The following is a 21,865-nucleotide window of genomic DNA, read 5'->3' on the forward strand; positions in this document are numbered from 1 at the left end:
TCACGTCTGCCATGAAAATAAACTGGTAGATATAATGCAGTCTACCTTGACAAACGAGCGAAGATAGTGCTCCAGTCCTTCTTCATGGCACAGTGAGACAATGTGGATGATCACTCTGGAAAAGAGGGCATTGGGTGCTTTTAAACTTAGCAAGCGGGTTAGTCTACAGTAAAAAACCTCAGAATATATGGTGCAGACATATTGATAGGGAGCTGGGTTTGGACCAATGAAAGGTATGGCTGACTGACCGCGTACAGTTGACAGCTATCTCCTGTGTCTCCTTGGTGGACATGGTGAGAACTTCAAATAGCTGGACTAACACCGTGGGCAGGAACTTGAGGACGACATGAGTCTCCATGGCATGTAGGCACTAGTATGAAAGGGAGACAGGAAGAGAGATTTGCACAGCACCTGTTTTGAATAAAAGCCAAGCTTATAATTTCTAAAACCTTCTAAAAACAGTCACACATCATTCCCAATCCAAAAAGCTTAAATCCTCATCCACCTGGAGCCCTTAGATACTTTAGGACATTCATTCATTCATCCATTCATTCAGGGCAAGTCAGTTACACATTACACAGTCAGCATTAGCTCTGGTTTAAGAATTCCTATTAAACTTCCACACTTTGCAAAGTATCAGAGAATCACATGAAAAGGGCCAACAGCACATGGTACATGTCCCTTAAACATGAGGGATCACATTTCCTATTAATATGTTTTGGCACATTTCAACGCTGACAAAGCACAGTTCTCAAATATGATATTCACAGAAGTCACGAAAGACAGACAGACAGACAGACAGGGTAGGAAGACCTAAGGCCAGAAAGCTGGGCCATGACCAGGACAAATCCTCAACCCCTGTACCTTGAGGTATTTGACGAGCTCCGCCGGATTGTCCTCAGAACCAAACTTCAGCAACTGGCAGTGCTGGAAGAACCTGTGCAGATGTGGGTCCTGCAGTGGCACATGGGGACCCAGCCCAGGGGTTAAGAACTTACTGACCATGCCAGGCACTGAGCATCTGTCACTGACCCTTCAGGGAGCAGCCACTGTTTTACATTTTATGCCTTAGCCCATAATTGATTGTTAATCTTTGACTTAATTAATTCATATGACACATGCTATTCATTAAACAGACTCGCATGGCCTGTAATGTTCCACGTCAGGCTATTTATGCAGAATGGTCTCCATCTGGTGACTGCCACTTAGTCCTATACATCCACCTTCAGTACCCTCTTCACAGGTGGATAGTTCAGGTTCAGAAAGGAAACATCTAGACCAAGATTTTGTTTCAAACAACTAGGTTAGTATAAAGAGTCACAGACATAGAGTAAACAACAGGTTGGTTGAAACAAAATTTGGGTCTGGATTTTTACTTTCTGAATCTGAACTATCCAGTTACGACCCTCTTATAGAAGAACACAGTGAATCTCGAACTGGGTGGGGGGCTGAGAGGGTTATCCAGGACTCCATACGAGTCTGTCACACTGTCCACACACACAATTAGGAGTTTCCATTCTACCTAACTGTACAATGGTCTAAAGGCAGTCGTTCATAACAGCAGATTTTGGCCATCCTGTCTGTCAAGCATTATCGGAAATGTATGGTACAAAGCAGCCGTGTGACATTATTGGCTATGCTGTCTGCAGTAATGGCTAGCTAGGATGTAAACCAGTACCTGAGTATATATTGTTGATGCTAAATGGCTCCTCATTTTAAACAGTGGTTTCCCATTTTCCACCCACTTGATCTCAGGTGCAGCCTGGAGTAAAAAAGAACAGGAAATGTGTGGAACATGTATGGAGCAATGTAAGAATTAAAACAGGAAAGCACTGCATACAAAAAAACGATACAAACATTATCACAGAAAATCCATCTATTTTCCATGACCATTCATCCAACATTGGGTTACAGAGAGACTGGAGAGTATCCCAGGAAAGGAAAACCAGAGAACACCCTGGCACACTGATATTTTTAGAATTACAGGAAAAACTCTTGCAAACACACATAAATAAATAAATAATAAAACACAGGCATAGAGCTAGAGGTAAGAAGTCACACCCAGAGCCCTATAGGGAGCCCCACCTTTCGGCCGTCCTGGGTCTTGTCGCTCAGGTAGCCAGCAGGCAGGTTGGCAGCCACAGGCAGCTGGAGCTCTGAGGACTGAACGCAGCCATCCTTCTGCAGGGGGGCCCAGGAGTATCCCACTGCAGGGTAGGAGAAAGCAAGTCACTCAATTCAATGTTCAACCTGCACACCCACATTCATGGAGTATGTCATGTAATTTATCCATCTTCAAACCTCCAGTGTGCCTATCTGAGGTGGAATAGGGTACGAGCCAGGGGTACCACGCACGCACGCACGCACGCACACACACACACGGGTGTGCCCTAGTGAGGACCAAAAAAATGTCCCCACAGGTCAAAATAACAGGTTTTTGTCACACTGTGAAGACATTTGGTCCTCATAATGTAATATATACATGCCCCCACACACACTGCAATCTGCCTAACTGCAAGCCTTTGGACTGTAGGAGGTAACCAGAGCACTATATCTATCCATATGTAAATATATCCATTCTCTCTGATTTTATTTTTATTATTTGTATCTAACCTCAAACCACAGAAAAACTCAAAACAGATAAAAACTGAAACTTTTTTAAAGCAGAAGATGTTGCCTTATGGCTATATTCTTTTCAGGATTAACCTTCTCCTTCTGCACTTGTTCTCTGCCCAGCACATGCTCTGTGTGCATGGGGCGGCTAACTGGACCCTCACCCAGGGTCTCCACACCCTCTCTCTTCTTGGTGCTCATCTCGCAGCTGATGTGATAGAATGTGAAGAGGACATGGTGCTTGCTGTGCACGTGGATTGGCAGCTCAATCTTGACCTGTAAAAAAGCAGCGTAATGGTTAAATCAGGCAACCATTCAGCAATTGGAACATTATACAATCACAATTAAAAACACATTACAGAAAATTTCTGTTTTTTTTTTATTTTGAAACTCGTGCCACTCAAGCCAGATATGTTCAGAAAAAATCTGAAATAAGGCTGTTTCATTTAATTTCTATTCATAACTGCAATTTCACTTAATAAATGCACAAATTTATTACAATTTTATTTTGCATTTTATCACAAATATTCAAGCTTGCTGGATATAAAACATTCAAAGTTGTCCACAAGGGGGCATCAACCAGAAGTGGCAAAGGAGAAATAAATATGGCCTGCCTCAAGAGAACTCCACCTCAGTTGCTTTGACTTTCTGAAAATGACATCATCAACTTTGAGAAATAATATTCCATCCCCTAGAGGAGAGGCAGGAGTATGTAAGCTCCCATAACCTACACCTAGCAAGATTCTACAGTTCCACATGCATTACTATTAAAACAACACTAATACAGCCATTATTAATTAGAACTAATGACTAAGAATCGGCTTCATAACATGGAAAAAAATCAAAGATCAAAGGAAAGACCAGAAGGCAGCTTGGCAGTCAAATAATGGCAAGGTTGATTTAGTGACTCAGCTAAAAAAACATTTTTGGCAAAATCAAAAGAAATAACTTTCTCATTACAGCATGTTCCCAGTCCCTGAAGTAACTGTACTGATAGGATCTCACAACAAACCCCGAAGAGAATTCCAATCAAGAGAAACCATTCGACAGGATTATTTTAAAATTATAACCCATATTTAGAAGTACATTTACTAAATTGTAACTGGAATTCAGATTTGAGTAACAATAATTTCCTCCCTAAAAAATTGTCCTGTACACCATGTGCTCCGTTAGCTGGCATTACCTTCAAGAAACCACCCACGGATAGATCTTCAGGGAAACAGAAGAGGAGAGAATGTTCAATGCTATTAATGCTACTAATTCTTAACTGTAGTGCAAATAGTGGGTATGCAACAATAAGGGGGGTATTCTGAATAATCAGAAAAGCCGAGTGGATGATGGCATGCAAAAGGAATAACTTAAAGTCCATTACATAATACAAAGATCCATTTGTATAATACAAAGGATAATGCTGAAAGTGCTTATTTAGTTGTTAACAAAATAATTTACCGCTGTTAACATCTCCATTAGGAATGTCTCTGCGAGGCTTAAGCAATGCAAGCAAACTTCACTGACCCTTTGGCAAAGAATGCTAATGTGAACAGATCACACCGCCTAACTAAAATAATTACAAAATTCTGAAATTATTTGGGTGCGGCTCTACTGAATATGCGGATCCCATTCAAGTCATTCATAGCTTTGCTCACCTGAAAAAAGCCAGGAGGCCATATAAACCTTTAATGACAACCTTGAGAGATCTAATTTTAGAATCAGTTTTGGCTAACAAGCTTTATATGATTAAGAGATGACTCATTCCTGCAAAGAACATTAATGACTCTAAAGTCTTAATATGTAACTCTGAAGATCCTGGCTCTTCATTGCAGCTAAAAGATCCACAGGAGACAGAGGCTGAAGGACAGAATAGAGTGATTATAATTAGGCATTCTCATGGTCTGCTGGCAAGGAGAACAGGAGCTAAAACATGGAAGTATCTGTCTCTCTAACGTAACTAAACATGACACAAACCAATAATAACCAGAACACTGCCCCTGAAATGTCTAAAACATGCAGAATCCTGCTTTGTCAATTATCCCCAGCTACTTCATGAATTATCTCCATACAGTATGTGTGCACCATCTAGGTTTCACAATAATGAGAGAGGAGCTTCAGGACATGTGTGACACATGGGGCACTGGACAGGAAGTAAAGCAGCGTAAAACCTCATTGTAAAAATCCCTCATTATTAAATCCCTCATCATGGCTTACCTCATCGTAAAACTCGGGGCTCTGGTTGTGATGTAGAACGGCGGCAAAAGCACTCGCTGTGAAAAGTGGCTCCCCCGGCTTTCCGTAGATACACTGTTCCATGGAAACAAACACACAACAGAGATCTCTGAATTCAAGCTGTTGCTGGTCACAGAGCACGGCTTATGAAAACCATTCTACTGTTTCACCCCAAGATAAGATAACTAATAATAAACCTTAAAAAACAAACCCTTCGTATACGTAACAAGACATTACACCACACATTGTGTCATAGAACCACAAATTACAATTACTTTCAAACAAGTCACAGAAGAGGTGATGTAGTAGTGAAGCAGAGAATATCTAGTCTCCTCCTGTGGCCCTGTACTGGGTCACAGAAAGATTGATGGAAGGATGGATACTAGTGGAGTAACAGGTCTAATTAAATGATTCATTGGCTCCACCACGGTGCCAAGGGGTCTGAATCCGAAATGTCAGGAGTCTTAAGGTGCTCTGTGTACAAAGCAAATAGTCACTGTGTGTGCCCTGGGGTGGTGGGCTCAGTGGAAATCCAAAGAACAGTCCTTGAAAGGTAGCAGTTGACTCTGCTCTGTGACATTTTGTACAGCCGATGATGTTATCTTGATGGATTTTATGAAGTTTCATAGTTATTGTAGTTTACAATGTAAATTTCAAGAGGAAGATCTTTTATACTACATTATCGAAACACTTGAAATCAGGTTATCCCAGAAAGTTTTTTTTACAAATCTCTTCATAGCATCTGACCTCTGCTCCATTTCCAAGGAGGAAATACAACATCGACTATGGGAACTGATCCTTCAAACAAAAGTAATTTACCAGTGTTTGTGCCAAGCGTTACTTTGCATTATAACTTTGTATACCATTGACTGAATATTTATTTAAGCAACCTAATACTGAGGCAAAACAGCAGTTTCCTCCTCTGATTTAATCTGAGCAGAGATTTAGTTACTTTGCCATTGTTATAATACTGGAATATCTATTAATGAAATTGCACATTTGCAGAGATACTCCACCCAGAGTACTATAGGTAAGTTTGTGTACCAGTGTGTGGGTGTTATGGTAACCACCCTCCTGTATCACAGCTTCCCTGATGGCTACAGAACTGCACAAGGGAGGTTGGCGCTGCTCTCATCCATGCTGGGCCCCCCAAAAATTCCAGTTGTTTTTTTTTTGCTCTGTCTCATGGAAAAAATAACTTGTGTGCAGCTTTATGAAGGTTTCCACCCGCAAATATTTGGGGTGATTCTTACAGCATGAGTGCAGTCTGAAGACAGGGACACCATTCATTACCTCCTGCTGCCAGCTGTAATCACCAGCTTCAACTCCGTCTTTATCCTTGTTGGTGTTTTATTTCCTATTTTTAAGTCTGAGCTGCATTCTGGGCCATGCTAGAGAACAAAGTCAGGCATGATAGTTAACCTCACCTTCAGGGGGCTGGTGCCCTCGTCGTCTGAGTCTCGGAATTGCACACAGACCGCAATGTTTCGTGCCTGCAGGGAAAATACAAGTTTGTCACAAAAGTGCCCAGGAATGAGGTGTCATAGGCTGAAATGCAGTAGTAAGCCCACAGACCCTACAGGTAGACTTTCAGAAGCACTATATATTTTAGATCCGTATGAAATAAAAGCCGCTGTAGGAAGTCTCATGGTTCAATGAATGTGCAGTGAAATGCTTTGCCACCCACTCCATTGACTGTATTTAAACCTTCCATCCATCCATCTTCTATATCCACTTGTCCTATGCAGGGTCACAGGGGGTCCAGAAGGGCCTATCCTGGAAGCTACGGTCGCAAGGCAGGGAACAACCCAGGATGGGGCGCCAACCCATCACAGGGCATACACACCATTCACACATACAGTCACACCTAAGGACAACTTGGTAACTCCATTTCACCTTAGCATGTTTTTGGACTGCTGAGGGAAACCCATGAAGACACAACGAGAACATGCAAACTCCACACTCAAAGTCCCAGAGGTGTAAGGCAAGAGACAGAAATATAAGAAATAACTAGGTCTTACGGTATAGCCTGGGCATTCAGTTTTAGGGAAGAAAAATTATAATAAAAATCCTAACAAAAACAATAAGGCTCCATAGCACTATGTGCTTTGGACCCTTAATAAGAACAAGATTTAAAAATATTTAGTAACGCTTTACATTAACAGCACTTTCATAATGCTTTTGCATTCAAAAAGTGTTCAGTACACCGTTATAATGTATTCCTTAAGTATTCATAAAACATTAATAAACATCATGTACGTATACCTTAACATCCTAACATCACTTAACAGCTGTAATATACATTACTAACAAACATTATATAATAATAACACACATTACAATTGTATAATCATGTAATGTATATTAAAGCTGTTAAGGGCTGTTAGGATGTTAAGGTGTACTTGCATACTGCTTATGAATGTCCTATGAATGCATTATGAAGATGCACTGAATGTCCTATGAATGCATAATGAATGCATTATGAAGGTGCACTTAATGTAAAATGTTACCAAATATATTTCTCATACCTTAGCAAAAGCTTTCTGGTTGTCGTATTTAAGCTGCAGTGGGTAGACGTACAGGCTGTTCCTGTAGACGGTGAAGGGGCAGTGGAAGCGAGCTTCATTGGGCACAAACTCCTCTATTTCCACAGAGACGCATGTGCAAGTCTCCTTGAAGGGCTGCACCGGGACGTAGCTGGATGTGACTGAATCTGCGGCGAGGAGGACAGCGATTAAAAAGCAAGCCGAGATGAACATCATGATGATGAGAGGATAGGAGAGGTGCAACCCATCAGCTTGCACAGCCCATGCGGCACTCTGCTTGCCGTACTCGAGAACTGGGGGGGGACACACTCAATGGTGATGTTCAGTTGCCCTGGTATGACCTGCAGCTTGCTCTTCTCCGGCCTGGAGGGGGAGATCAGAGCAGGGAAGGTCAAGAGCTAGCATGACACCTAAAAACATGAACCATACAACCATTAACCTGGTTGTATTAACCCTCTGGGGTCTTGGGGTAGGGAACACACTCTCACTGACTGGAGCATGGTCACACATTTCATTCAATATCATAAACTTAATTCATGGCAAATAAATTATTTCTTATACAGTGCTGCTTGAAAGTTTGTGAACCCCCCAAACATGGTCATTAAATTTAAACAACCTTATGAAATGAACATTTAAATCCCAATTTGTAAAGCAGACCTTGCAAAAAAGGTATACACAGAAAAAAAAAGAGATATATTTCCATTATTCAACGAAAGTAATTTCTCACTCAAAAAACAGAAAATCTGGTATGTGCAAAAGTATGTACATCGCGTTGGTTAGTAGCTTGTGGCACCTCCTTTTGCAGCCATTACTTCAACCAAACGTCTTCTGTAACCATGAACCAGTGTCTCACTTCTGCTTTTTGGGGATGTTTGCCCACTCCTCCTTGCAAAACTCAGTTAGTTGAGAGAGGTTGGAGGGACATCTGGCATGTACTGCCTGCTTCAGATCTTGCCACAACATTTCTATGGTATTGAGGTCCGGACTTTGACTGGGCCAATCCAGAGTGCAAATCTTCTTTCTGTTAAGCCATTCCTTGGCAGTTTTGCTGGAATGCTTTGGATTGTTGTCTTGTTGCATAGTCTGTTCCTTCCCAGCTTCAACTCCCTGACGGATGGCAGGAGATTCTGCTCAAAAATTTGTTGATAGGTCTGGGAATTCAAGATTCCCTGGATAATATGGAGTCGTCCAGGTCCCGAGGCAGAAAAGCAGGTCCAGACCTTCACATTTTCACCACCATGCTTAAGAGTTGGGAGGTGGTTCTTTTCTTGATATGCATTATTCCAAACATGGCCAAATAATTCAATTTTGGACTCATCTGTCCAGAGAATGGACTTCCAGAAGGCTTCTGCTTTGTCCAAGTGCTCTCTGGCAAAGTTTAAATGGGCAACTTTGTTCTTTCTTAAGAGCAGAGGCTTCATTCTAGTAACTCTCCCATGAATGTAATATCCATTTATTTTTCGCCTGATTGTAGACGCATGTACAGTTGCAAAAAAAAGTATGTGAACCCTTTGGAATTATATGGATTTCTGCACAAAAAATTGATTGAACTCCAGGTTGGCTGACTCTTGACTCCAATTAGCTCTTGGAGATGTCATTAGCCTAGGGGTTCACATACTTTTTCCACCTGCACTGTTAATGTTTACATGGTGTGTTCAATAAAAACATGAAAACATTATTATTATTTGCGTGGTATTAGTTTGAGCAGATTGTGTTTATCTATTGTTGTGAGGAAGATCAGATGACATTTTATGACCAATTTGTGCAGAAATCCATATAATTCCAAAGGGTTCACATACTTTTTCTTGCAACTGTACATTTATCCTAGATGCTGCCAGAGGGGTCTGCAACTCTCTGGAGCTGATATATGGGTTGGCCTTTTCCTGTTTTTATTTTTGTGGTGCTTCTGGTGAAAGTTTTGATAGCCGCCCACTTCTGGGCAGAGTTGCAGTGATGCTGAGTGCCCTCCATTTGTAAATGATTTGTCTTACAGTGGATGGATGGAGCTGGAATCTCTTGTAGCCTTCCCCACCTTGATGGGCTGTTACCACCATCTTCTTGATGTCCTCGGATGTCTCCTTTCCTCTCGGCATTGTTGATCTGTGCACTTTATGCCTTGGCACGACAGTAGTTTGGGTTGGTTTCCTCTCTCTTTTAATCAGTGCTGCTCAAATCCTTTCCTAACGATGTCTCGTTTGATTGGTCTGCTTAATTGATTACTTGAGCACCCACATATGTTTCACCTGAGTCTATTACTTTTGCACATACTCTGGTTAAATGTTTCATGTAGTCTGCTGGCTACTTACACAGTTCCCTTAAAACAGGTATATGGAATTGATGAATATAATCCTGATATTTCATATATAAAAACTGGTGATGATAAAATAAGAAAATCATGGTAAAACAGAAAAATCTAAACTACTCAAGGGGTTCACAAACTTTCAAGCAGCACTGTATATTTGTTTTGGCATTACACTCATCTTAATTTTAATGTATATTGTAAATATGTCAGATTTATGTTAAATTTGTAATCTAACGTCAAAGTATAGACATTGCAAAATGCAGTTTGGAACACTTGCAGAAACATTATAAAAGTACATAGTAAGCAATGGTGACAGTTTGTTTTGATCCCAGATATCTTATCACCAAAGTCTTGCATACATACAGATGACTAAATGGTGTAGTTGCAACATTCAGTTGGATAAATAAATAAGAAAAACCTAACTCACTATTTCTGGTCTCCTTCCATTGAATATGTAGGAGCTGCTATGTATATGCATGAGCTATTCACACCTGGCCACATCCCCTCCCTTTTAAGGCGCTGATGGGGATGTATCTGGATCGCGTTTCACTGTTGCGCTGTTCATGAAATTACCATGCGAATGTGATTTGAATACGCAGTAATGTGGTTATTTAGAATGCGAATAGTGATCTTCAAGGTGACAGCAGTACCACAAGCCCCCGATGCAGGTAAAACAAAGAAAGTTGACATGGTTTACTTTTTTGCCGATTTAACCTAATTTAAAAAAACTTTAATACTTCTGACAATGGACGTTTTGAAAAGAAGACAGATTACGGATTTAGTTAGCGTTTTTTTCATGATTCTACATCAAGATTTAAGCGAGATACAAACTGAAATGGACGCAAAAAAATATGCTGCATCGCCGATGATGCACTCGACCCCAGAGGATTAAGGATTACAAATAAGATTTAACTAAGCAAGGGTCGAGTAAGCAAGTATAAATAAAAGCCTTCCAGACTAAATCTTACAGATCTTCATGCTCTGTGAAAGATGGAAACCCACTTCACTCACTTCTTGATATCCACCAGCAGTTTAATGAGGTCCTCAGTGGAGATTTTACTGCTATCCTGGCGGTATAGGGAGGAGAACTTTCCGTCCTTTTCCAAACTGCCCTTGGAGTCCTTGAACACCTGCCTGGAGTAAAGGGGAGCTGTCACGCAGCCACTGAGAGAGCAGATGAGTCATGGGGAAACACAAACGTCCTGTCAAACAACCCGGACATCAAGCCTCAGTGATAACCTGGGGAAGACCGACTTAAAGCATCGCTGGATAACAGATGGCTAAAGAATCTGTACTCTAGGCTCCGGTAGCTTAGAGAATGTGTGGTCAAAGCACCTGTACTTCAGTAGGTGGGAAACTCACACGTATCTAGTTGAAGCACCAGTCCTTCCATTAGAGACAAACTGGGGAACAACTGAGTAAAACAACTGTACTTCTGTCAGGGGCAAACTGGCGTACACCTGGTTAAAGCTTCCATACTTCACTTAGTGGTAATATGAGGGACAAATTAGTCAAACCATCTGTACTACAGTCAGTTAAACACTTCTATAGACCCAGTTAAAGCACATGTACTTTAATCAGGGGTAAGCTTGCATATATAAGGCTAAAACTTTTGTACTTTAGTTAGTGGTGACCTGAGAAAATCACGCATGTGTACCTTAGTCCATGGGGAACTGGGGAACATCTGCTTTAGCAAGCGATTATAAACCTGGGCAGTAATCTGAGGGAAGCTGCTACTCTTTCACAATTACCTGTTAAATTTAATTAAATTTCAAATATGCCTGATAGAATAGAACAATTGTTATAGAAATTGATGCAGCACAGGAATACTTGTAAGCACATGACTGATGTATTTTAAACCTTTTTTAAATCTGCATAAGCTGTTTTAGCAGATTCATTGATGGTGTTAACCCCTATACTCTCTCAGTCAAAATTGGCTGATTCCCTACAGAAAAATCAAACCACAGTCCATCTTCACTGAGGGCTGAAGCTGGAGGGTGCATGTAGGAGTGCTTACTTGGCTGCCCAGGCGAAAGGCATCCTGTACTGGCCCAGCCGCTGACATGTCTGTTTGGCTGCCTTCAGGACTTTCTGGGCAGTCTGGGGAGAAGCAGAAGCTAACATGTAACTAACAAACAACACAATTAACTATATTTGTCTGTAGCTTAGCTACTGGAAAACACAGGCTAAACAATGTGTCCAAGATACTGGGGCAATAGGCGACATCCCTATATGCCACATATAGACTAATTAATATGGACAAAATAAAGCTATATGTGTGAATGATGGCTACAGGAAATACACAGGTTTATCAATGTAAACTTATCTACTTATCTATATGCAACAAAACCACAAAAATAAATACATGCAGCCAATCGTAGCTGCAGCTGTCTGTCTGACACGGTGTACACAAACCTTGCTCATGTCAGAGGTCTTCATGTAAGGCTCAGCACAGTGGGCGATGTTGTTCTGCAGCACCTTCTCAATGCGCGCCATTAGGAAGATGTCGGGGTGCGGGTCAGTCACTGAGAAGATGCCCTGGGAGTGTGAGGATGGGACGGCAAGTCCAAGTGAGTTTATGAGCCATTAAAAGCAGCTACAGCCCTATGTATATGGTTGCCTGGTTCTGAGTGCTTCCTATAGCCAGGCACTGCTTGTGACATCACCTCTACAGGAAATAAAAGCAGGAGAATAATTTGGAACCAGTGGTGACCGGCCTGCTCTCCTCTGTGTTATGATGACTTTAAAAGAGGCAGTATAGAGTCACAGTCTGCACATGGCAGCTCAGAGTCTCTGATGTTTACCGGAAGTCTTTACACAGCCAGCTCCATCTCCATAAGTGTGTCCGGGGACATGTCAGCACACTCCTGTGACTAACCAACACCCCGGAAGCCTGAGGTTTCTGTCTCCACCTAAAAGCTATCCTCAGAGAGTTATGGGGACTACACCATCCCCACACTACAGCCTGACAAGTCACAGCAGGTGGGTTGCCCCTGCACAGCCCCATCCCGTCACACCTCGGGCAGGAGAGTGAGCAGGATTTCTCCACCCATGCGTTCCGCCAGCTCCGGGCTCGCATTCCCCCATCCCTGTGCCAGGCTCGCTTCAGACTGCCACGTCAAGGAACACGGGAGCCCAGTGACAGGTATGCGGGGAGAACTGCCAGGAGTGGCCCCGCGCCATCTGGGCACATTCCCCCCTTAAAGCTCATGCTGGCAGTACCAGAAGAAGACTTAGCCCTAACATTACACTCACACACATGTATTTTAAGTGACCAGCACTGTTTGTTTTTTCCAACAAAGCGGTGTATGCAGCATATAATTTGAACCATGCAGTCAGCTGAACATTTTCTGAACTAGCTCAGATTAATTACTGCCTTCACTGGGAAGAGAAGGCCAACTACAGGACTCCGCACAGCCGTTTATCAACCACTAGGGCAACTCCTTACTGTCAAAATCCGAATTTCCTAAGCACAAACCTCAGTCAAAGAACGTACAGTATAAGAAGTTTTATACTTCTTTTTACATGTACTAAATGTTTTAGAGAAGACTCTGAATTTAGTCCTAGTCCCTTTCATAATTTCTGTAAAAATGAGTGTCTGTGTCCCCGGTTAAAGGCACCATGTGACCAGCTTGGTGGGCTGTTGTGTAACACCTGAGACACAGTGCGGTCTACAGCTGACCCTGCTTGAAACAAACAAGGCCGTAAGTGTATTAAAATTGAGGGAAAAGGCATAGGCTTGGGTGGTATGACGGGAAACTGCAGTATTTACAAATCCTGAAGGTATTATTTTTAGTAACATCAAAAACATTCCTCTTTCGATTAAACTAATACTGAGATGTTGTATTGAGGCAATGTATTGTAGCGCACAGTGTTAGCAGTGAGTAAAACCTCACTGAAGAAAAAAAAAATACCGTCATATACCGAGGTGAAATGTCTAGAAAGTATGACAGTATGAAAAAATTGATACCACCCAAGCCTAAGAAGAAGCTGAAATGACAAACAGGAAATTACATTAAAAGAACTCCTTGGACATGGATTGGTTAGCACCTTGTCAAGCCCCTCCCTCTCCATCTCAGTTCAGAAGGTGAAAAAGTGCAAATTGGAAACATTATTCCCAATATATCTTTTTGGGAATAATTTGCTAACTGATCCAAAGCAACACAAGTGCACTCAATAACAAACCTAAACATCCACAACCATTAAATTATGTGTTTTGAAAAGAGCATTATTCACATAAAACTAGTGATATAATAATTTTGAAATGTATAATCATTTTATAGAAGTATTTGACATTAAAAATGTATTATGCAAATTAATTAAGCATAGCAAAAAAAATAAACAACCAAACAATTTAAATTTATAATCAGATAAAAAATGATGGTGAAGAGAAGAGAATTAAAAACTTTTCTTCTCAGATTTGGGCCACTTTCAAACGAATAATTTATTGTAGTTTATTACTATTATTTATCTATGTGTTGTACTTGGTCAATATTGTTGTTTTTAAATGTGCTCTATAAATAAAATTTGATTTATTTTGATTGATAATCAAACATGAGTTCAGAAACAGACAGGTGGTAATTACTCATGTTTGAGTTAATGGGAAAATTCAGATACCAAATGTTTGTAAATGGAGGAATGAGTGTTCTACTGCTGGCCATTAGGGGACACTGTGTTTCATCTATCAGGGTCTCAGTGCAAATAAGGTGTACTGTACACACCTGTGTTGGAAAGCGTAACAATGCCTCTGATGCCCTCTGCAGGATGGGCAGGTCCTTGCAGTGCCCAGCGCCTGCCTCCACGATGGTCTGAACCAAACCCTCAGACAGCATCTCACGCACACAGGGGGGGTTCAAGTCCACGTGGAAGTCAGCCGAGATCTTGCATCCCTTGGAGACATCAAACAGCGCCAGGCTGACAAAGAATGGCTCTACCTGTGGGTGGGGAGGGGTAACATAGCCTGTCAGGCACGTGCATTTTAAGAACATAAGAAATTTACAAACGAGAGGAGGCCATTCGGCCCATCAAGCTTGTTTGGGGAGAACTCAGCTAATTGTTCAGAGTTGTTAAAATCTTATCTAGCTCTGAACCCAAGGTTTTAGCTTGCACTACAGTAACAGGAAGACTATTCCATACTCTAACTACACACTGTGTAAAGAAGTGTTTTCTCAAATCCATTTTAAAATGTGCTCCCGCTAATTTCCACTTATGGACACGAGTTCTAGTATTTAAACTAATATTGAGGTAACTATTTGGCTGAACATTAAACTGCCTCTAACAACACAGTACTGTACATAATCTCATGCACTAATACAGACTACAACACATAACTTTACATTACTCTATATACTGATACACACTACAACACAGTCCTCTGTATTAGGGTTGGGCCATATGATACGATTATTGGTACAAGTTACCCGATGTGGATATCTGACAGTGACTAACCGCCAGTTATCCTCTTTGTCAGGGAAGCAGGCTGGGGCTACACACAAAGCAAGATAAAGATTTATGAACTGGTTCTCAGTTCAGCCTTCTAGCCTATGTCTCCAAACTGTTATTTATTTATTTAAAAAAACATTGCTATTATTTTTTTGACTCTTTGTATGGTACGCAAAGGTATCATACATCAGTTATGATGGTGGCATGCAGTCATTTGTGAACCACTAGTTTAGACGGTCTTAGAAGATCTGCAACATGTTTTTAAATCATAATTAAATCTGGCTCTATATACTGATTCACACTATAACAAGGTACATTAAATTATTCCACATACTGATACACCCCACAACAAAACTATAAGGCATTAGAAAACAGCTGGGATTCCCCCAGCCTGGCAGGATGCATCACTAACCGGTGTCAAAGGAAATATATTGCCAGGAAATATATTATTATATAGTAATATTAAGCTTTTCACAGCTTCAGCAAGGGTTATGGGGGGCCACCACCTCCCCAGAGCCTTGATAACATTAGTGAGCTGCTTCAGCGTGGCTCTACGAAAAGCAAAGAAATCACTGGGCTAAGGCCAACTGCAACATCAGCAACCTCTCTGTGCATCAGCAACCTCTCTGTGCATCAGCAACCTCTCTGTGCATCAGCAACCTCTCTGTGTCAGGAAGCAGAACACTGAAAAATGCATTGCCTCACTGACCCTTTGAAAAGCATAATTAATATTTTCATTTATTTCTGTAGGAAACTGAAAAGGCTATAGCATCCTTCAAAAGACATGGTTAAAACACTGCTAAACATACTAAACAGTGTGCAATACTTTAAAGGGAGGAAATAAATGGCACTACCATTCAGCAATGCCCTGGAAGCCCTGGACACACTGGACCCTACTCTAACACCATCTCTGGATTCTCCAGATGCATGATATGCTAAATGAACCAGACATGCAAGACACATACTACATACTAGAGTGTGTAACTTGCAAAAAAAAATTCTTATATAAATGTCATTATTTTCCTGTTTTTGTTTTAATATGAATGTCATTGTTTTATTTAGCAGATTCAGCAATTCCTTTAAATTTTAAATTAATATAATTTAATGAATATTATACTTCGGTCACACGGACATAAAACATATATAATTTAGTGCAGGTGTCATCTATGCTGCCAGCACAGCAGCTGGCATACATTTGTGGCTCCACCATCATTCTCGTTGAGGGAGCACTGCAGGGAAAACGTGAGGTCATGACAGGTGACCACAATACGGTGGCCAACTCGGTCCTCAAACGGCTTCACGTCTGGCTCGATGCCGGAAAAGTCCAATCTCTGTGGGGGAAGAGGCGGGAAATTTATTTAAATTTTATTTAACCTTTATTTTTTCTAAGGTAGCAGAAATTCTATCTATACACTTGTAAGGTTATGAAAGTTGCACTAATCTCAAATTCAAACCATAACCTCAAACAAATACATTTTACTTATTGAGCAGATGCTTTAATCCAAAGCAACACAGAAAAAAGGGTCACTCAGTCCCAGGAGCAACTCAGGTTAACGGCCTTTCTCAAGGAACCAATGGCTGCCACAAGGCTGGGGTACCCCCTGTATGGGATACCAGTCCATCACAGGGCTCACACACACACGCACACACATGCAAACACCCTTTCACACATACAATTCATTATGGGCAATAAAGAGTCTCCAATTAGCCTAATTATGGCATGGCTTTGGACTGCTGGTGAGACCCTGGGTAGACGTGGAGAGACCACACACAGAGTGGGGGCTGGATTTTTAACCCCCAATGCTGGAGGCGTGAGGAAACAGTGTTACCCACAGTCACCACGCCATCAGTACAGCAAAATAAAGAAACATGTACTGGACATAACACTTAAACACATTAATCATACAATAATACCATAAACAATTATGTACATTTAGATGTAGTGTCAGGAAAAAGTAGTTACCTGTGTTTCAGGGTCCAGCATGAACAGCTTGGGCCTGCCTTCGTTTCTGTTGATTTTATTCAGCTGGTCTGTTTCTCTTGCATACTGAAAAAGCAACAGTAAAACACCAAGCACTCTGACTTGAGATATATTAACATGGCAAGCAGTGCACAGTGATTTAGCTACATGGTCCAGGATTTTCCTTGAAACCTTTCTGAGCGCTATCATGCCACATTACTTGCTGCCTAACATCAATCTGGACATTTCCCATATTTACTTATCAAACCCAAGGCCAGATGAGCCTGGAGCCCAACCCAGGAAGCGGAGAAGATCAAGGCATGCAGACTATGGAAGTTAGCCCTTCACCTAACCCACATCTGCTTGGAATGTGGGTGCAAAGTGGAGCGATCAGAGGAAATGCACACAAAGTGAGTCACTGTAGCGCCCTGTCTCTATACATCTTATTCATCACACAAGAGCAATTACAGTGAACCAGAGGATGGCCTAACATCATCACACAAGAGCACTTACAGTGAACCAGAGGATGGCCTAACATCACCACACAAGAGCAGTTACAGTGAAGCAGTGGATGGCCTAACATCGTCACACTAAAGCAGTTACAGGGCCTCACAGGATGGCCTAACAGTGTCACTCACACAAGAGCAGTTACAATGAACCAGAGGATGGCCTAACATCATCACACAAGAGCAGTTACAGGGCCTCAATGAAATACATATTTAGTTATAAATTTTAAAATATTAATGCATAACAACATATTGGATTGCAGGACTGGTTTGCCATTCCAGTTCCCCACCCCACAGATAATACCTTCATGAGCTCTGGGTGCAGACTGCGTCCCAAGCTCTCCAGCATGCTCTCCACCTTCCCCTGGCTGCTGCTGTCATCATCTGCGCAGAAGACACACATAGAGAAGCAGACAATACACCATGTGTCAGAACTGCCCTGGACAGTCTTATGTCAGAGCTGCTTCTATTAGCTCACTGCATTACAATCAATCTCCTGCCACTTATACACAGAGACCTGTGAAGAATAACACTCATTAGTACTTAACTGGTGAACAGGACTACTGGATACATGAAGGCCGGCTGAATAGACCCTGTGGCCACCTCACCCACATGACAAACAGGCATGGAAATAGATCTGCAGGCTCTTGCACCATCCCAGGAATACATGCACCACACAACCAATCGAGATTCTCACAAAACAGATGGCTTGCATAGCGCAAGAAAGCATGGCTATAATAATCTCCCAAATATGGCCAAATTTGCCAAAAATGTATAATGTGAATGAGTTAAAAGTAAATGTTGCTGCTGATTTCAGATGTAATGGCACAAAGGCCAGGATCTTGTAAGACAGTGGTATTCCAACCTTTTTTGACAGGGTCTGATTTACTCCCCTACACAAACAGACCCCCCTCACCTGCACCCCATTGCAATTCCTTCATGCTTTTGAACTTGAATCTGTCGTAAGAGCAACCAATTGCATTGGCTGGCAAAAATATTTAGTGGTACACAATGGAACAGAGATGTTTTATGTCTCTACATCCCTTCATGGAAGCCCATTACATGCGTTCACTCAATTTGTCATATTACTCTTACAAATAATTATGTAATTATTTGTAATTTCCCATTTGTAGGTAATTTGTATGGTGGGTAATTCTTGGTGTGAAAACCAAGCAATGAATGAGGCTTACCGGTCAGAACTAAAATTTGAGAACAAATCAAAGAGAGAAATTAAAGTTTTTTTTCAATTTTCAATTTCCTACATGCCAAAATACAGATAACACATTTACAGTATTGATGTTCATGCAATGAGGACCAACATCAGGCAGACAAATTAGTCTTAGCCCTGTTCAAGTTGTAACAAGTACCTTACATGTTCTTGGTCTTTAAAGGCCTCCAGGCATTTCATATTGTCATTTAATAACAACCCATTGTGTTTGGTCTGAAATTCTTTGCCTCCGGGTCCTTTGTTAATGCAGTTTGCCAGTGAGAAAGTCTTGTGAAAATGACTGTTTTAGATCTTGTGGTGGTCAGTGCTGGCACATAATAACTAATCTAAATAAAATTCTTCAATACAAACTAAAAATTTTACTGACCACAGAGAAGCCATTCTAATTAAAGTGCTTTGATATCAAGAAAAACTTTGAAATGGCTAATTTTGAGTGACTTCATTCCATGTCCACTGAACTCTCTTAGGGTACCTCTGTGTGGATTATGAAGCGAGAGTCAGGATTACAGGCTTGAATTTCTCCTGCCCTTGCAGCATTTCATTAATCATCGCCCTCAGGGATCAGCTACTGTATTCCCAAAAAAAAAACTTTTTTGGCCCATCCATCCATCAATCATCTACCACTTTTCCAGGTTGGGTCGCGGGGGCAGCAAACTAAGCAGGGAAACCTAGACTTCCTTCTCCCTGGCCACTTCATCCAGCTCCTCCTGGGGAATCCAGAGGCGTTCCCAGGCCAGCCGGGCTCCTCAACCTTTTCTCTAAGGAAGAGCCCAGCCACCCTGGGCCAACAGAACAACATCATCTGCAAAAAGCAGAGACCTAATCCTGAGGTCACCAAACCGGACACCCTCAACGCCGTGGCTGCGCCTAGAAATTCTGTCTATAAAAGTTATGAACAGAATCGGTGACAAAGGGCAGCCCTGGCCCTCACCGGAAAAAAGTCCAACTTACTGCCGACAATGCGGATCAGGCTCGAACACCGGTTGTACAGGGACTGAACAGCCCTTCTAAGGCAGCCCGGCACCCCATACTATCGGAGCACTCCCCACAGGGCTCCCCGAGGGACGCGGTCGAATGCCTTCTCCAAGTCCACTAAGCACATGTAGACTGCTTGGGCAAACTCCCACGCACCCTCCAGGACCCGGCTGAGAGTATAACTTTTTTGGCCCACACCAAGAAAACATCTTACACAACATCCTGACACCTTTTTGCATACCACTTTTGTACTGACCTGTTATTTTTCTACTTACAGCTTCCAAATGGTCAGCTTTAACAAGTCTAGTCATTTTCATCTGACTTCTTTGACTAATAAGGTGTTTTTTTAAAAGGTACACCATTCTCTCTAAAATCTAATTATACAAAATCAGGGAGGCTGTTTTTGAGATGCTGGAACTGACATGTCTTACATCATATTGTTTGAAATCACTTCCATCACAAATCTCAGGTGCTCTTATGCTCAGCCACACAGTAACCTGGATCTCATGGCCCTGTATATATTCAGCTGCAGCCACATAACTTCATTTGTCTTAACAAGCAGGTGTATCTAATAAAGTGACCCCTGAGTGTACACACAGTCACACACTGTCACACAAACAGTGAACCTCTTACTACCATTTGTTAGTGTAATCTGGGTTCAGAAGTTCATGATAGCTTCTTGCCATTGACAAATAAGAAATTCATTCCAAATGAGAATGCAGGACTAAACAAACTACAAAGTACTTCTTTGTTAAACTCTCATGTGAAATGTCAGCTGAGGTTACTTGAAGGCAAAGAACCCTCCTCAGAAGTTAATTACTTCTCATTATATATCCAGATGGTTTTTCAGTTATTTTATTCACTAAAATAGAAATACTTAAGCAATAAATTAGGAGAGCTTTCCCATCTAGAGTACTTAGATTTTTTTTTTCTTTTTTCTTTTTTTTTTAAATGTGTCCTGTCCGGCAGCTTTAGCAAGCAGAATAATGGTCTGAATGCACTGCTGCGTCAGACATATTTGCTTTGCCATGAGGGGCTCTATAAACTCTGTATAGGCCCTTCATGTTGGTCGATTTCTTTTTATTTGTATATTTATTGTATTTTATTTTTAACACATGTAAAATATTCCAGTTGCCGAGCTGTCCGGAAGGGAGTGATAGTGAAGAAAAGGGGTAGGGAGAGAGATTAAAAAGGAGGTGATAGAGGAGAAAAAAAAAAAAACACAAACAAAGGGAGAGACAACAGTGGGAGAGAGGCTAAGAAAGACAAGAGTAACGTAAAAAGCACATATCAAGGCAAGAAAAAAAAAAAAAAAAAACAGCATTTGAAATACAACCAAAAATGGACGAATACAAAGACACAACCAGAATTAAAGAAAATAAAACAGATACACAGACATCCAAAATCGTTGCATGTGCTTGGAAGGGAGCGTGGAAGTGGGTTTGCATGTGTGTTCTTCTGTGTGGGGGTATACGTGTGTTGGGTGCGTGTGAATTTCTCCATGGAATGTACTTGATAGCAAGGGTGGGGGGCCGCAACCCCACCCCACAAGAGCCAGAGGCCAGCGGAGACAGGCCCAGGAGACCCAAGGCGTCCACAGCCCCCCAAGAGCACAGAAGAGCCAAGGCCCCACGTCCCCACGACAGCCGCGTCCCCACCCCAGCAGGAGGAGGAGGGGGGAGACCCCAGGCGCAGCCCCCCGCAGCCAAAAGGGCACGAGCCCCAGAGAAACAGAGGCAACAGGCAGCCGACCCCGCGAGGGGGACGGCCGCTCCCGCACGGGCCAGAGCCAGGGCCCCAGGACCCCAGGCGGCCAGGAGCTGACTGGCCCCCGGTGGAGAGCCCCACCCACGCCGGAGAGGCCCGAGCCCCCCCCAGGCCACCACCCGGGGAGGAGGGCCAGCAACCATGCCAAGGAGGCAGCCGCGCCCAGGAAGGAGCAGCTAGTCCCGAACCCAGGCCCACACCGCCCACACAGACACCTCGCAAACACACCTCTCAGCCATACACATAGACCATACATCCACTCACACAACATACACAGACACATACACAGAGACAAAAAGACAT

The 21,865-nt window shown here is 42.1% G+C and overlaps 1 protein-coding gene across 5 annotated transcripts in view; it reads right to left on the minus strand.

The window, feature by feature from the left end:
* Positions 1 to 21,865, minus strand: part of dock11 (dedicator of cytokinesis 11) — a 77,772-nt gene that overhangs the window by 37,152 nt on the left and 18,755 nt on the right. For all 5 annotated transcript variants that reach the window (XM_072717123.1, XM_072717121.1, XM_072717122.1 and 2 more), the window contains exons 9-25: positions 17,897 to 17,976; positions 17,090 to 17,173; positions 16,320 to 16,457; positions 14,406 to 14,618; positions 12,100 to 12,222; positions 11,702 to 11,784; positions 10,696 to 10,818; positions 7,669 to 7,745; positions 7,365 to 7,549; positions 6,264 to 6,329; positions 4,819 to 4,911; positions 2,778 to 2,889; positions 2,086 to 2,207; positions 1,679 to 1,762; positions 865 to 954; positions 249 to 370; positions 46 to 115 (exon numbers count right to left, since the gene is read on the minus strand). In XM_072717123.1, coding sequence (XP_072573224.1) covers positions 46 to 115; positions 249 to 370; positions 865 to 954; positions 1,679 to 1,762; positions 2,086 to 2,207; positions 2,778 to 2,889; positions 4,819 to 4,911; positions 6,264 to 6,329; positions 7,365 to 7,549; positions 7,669 to 7,745; positions 10,696 to 10,818; positions 11,702 to 11,784; positions 12,100 to 12,222; positions 14,406 to 14,618; positions 16,320 to 16,457; positions 17,090 to 17,173; positions 17,897 to 17,976 — 1,865 coding nt within the window. The remainder of the gene's footprint in view (positions 1 to 45; positions 116 to 248; positions 371 to 864; positions 955 to 1,678; positions 1,763 to 2,085; positions 2,208 to 2,777; positions 2,890 to 4,818; positions 4,912 to 6,263; positions 6,330 to 7,364; positions 7,550 to 7,668; positions 7,746 to 10,695; positions 10,819 to 11,701; positions 11,785 to 12,099; positions 12,223 to 14,405; positions 14,619 to 16,319; positions 16,458 to 17,089; positions 17,174 to 17,896; positions 17,977 to 21,865) is intronic.

Source organism: Paramormyrops kingsleyae, chromosome 10 (genome assembly GCF_048594095.1).
Source record: "Paramormyrops kingsleyae isolate MSU_618 chromosome 10, PKINGS_0.4, whole genome shotgun sequence".
NCBI lineage: Eukaryota > Metazoa > Chordata > Actinopteri > Osteoglossiformes > Mormyridae > Paramormyrops > Paramormyrops kingsleyae.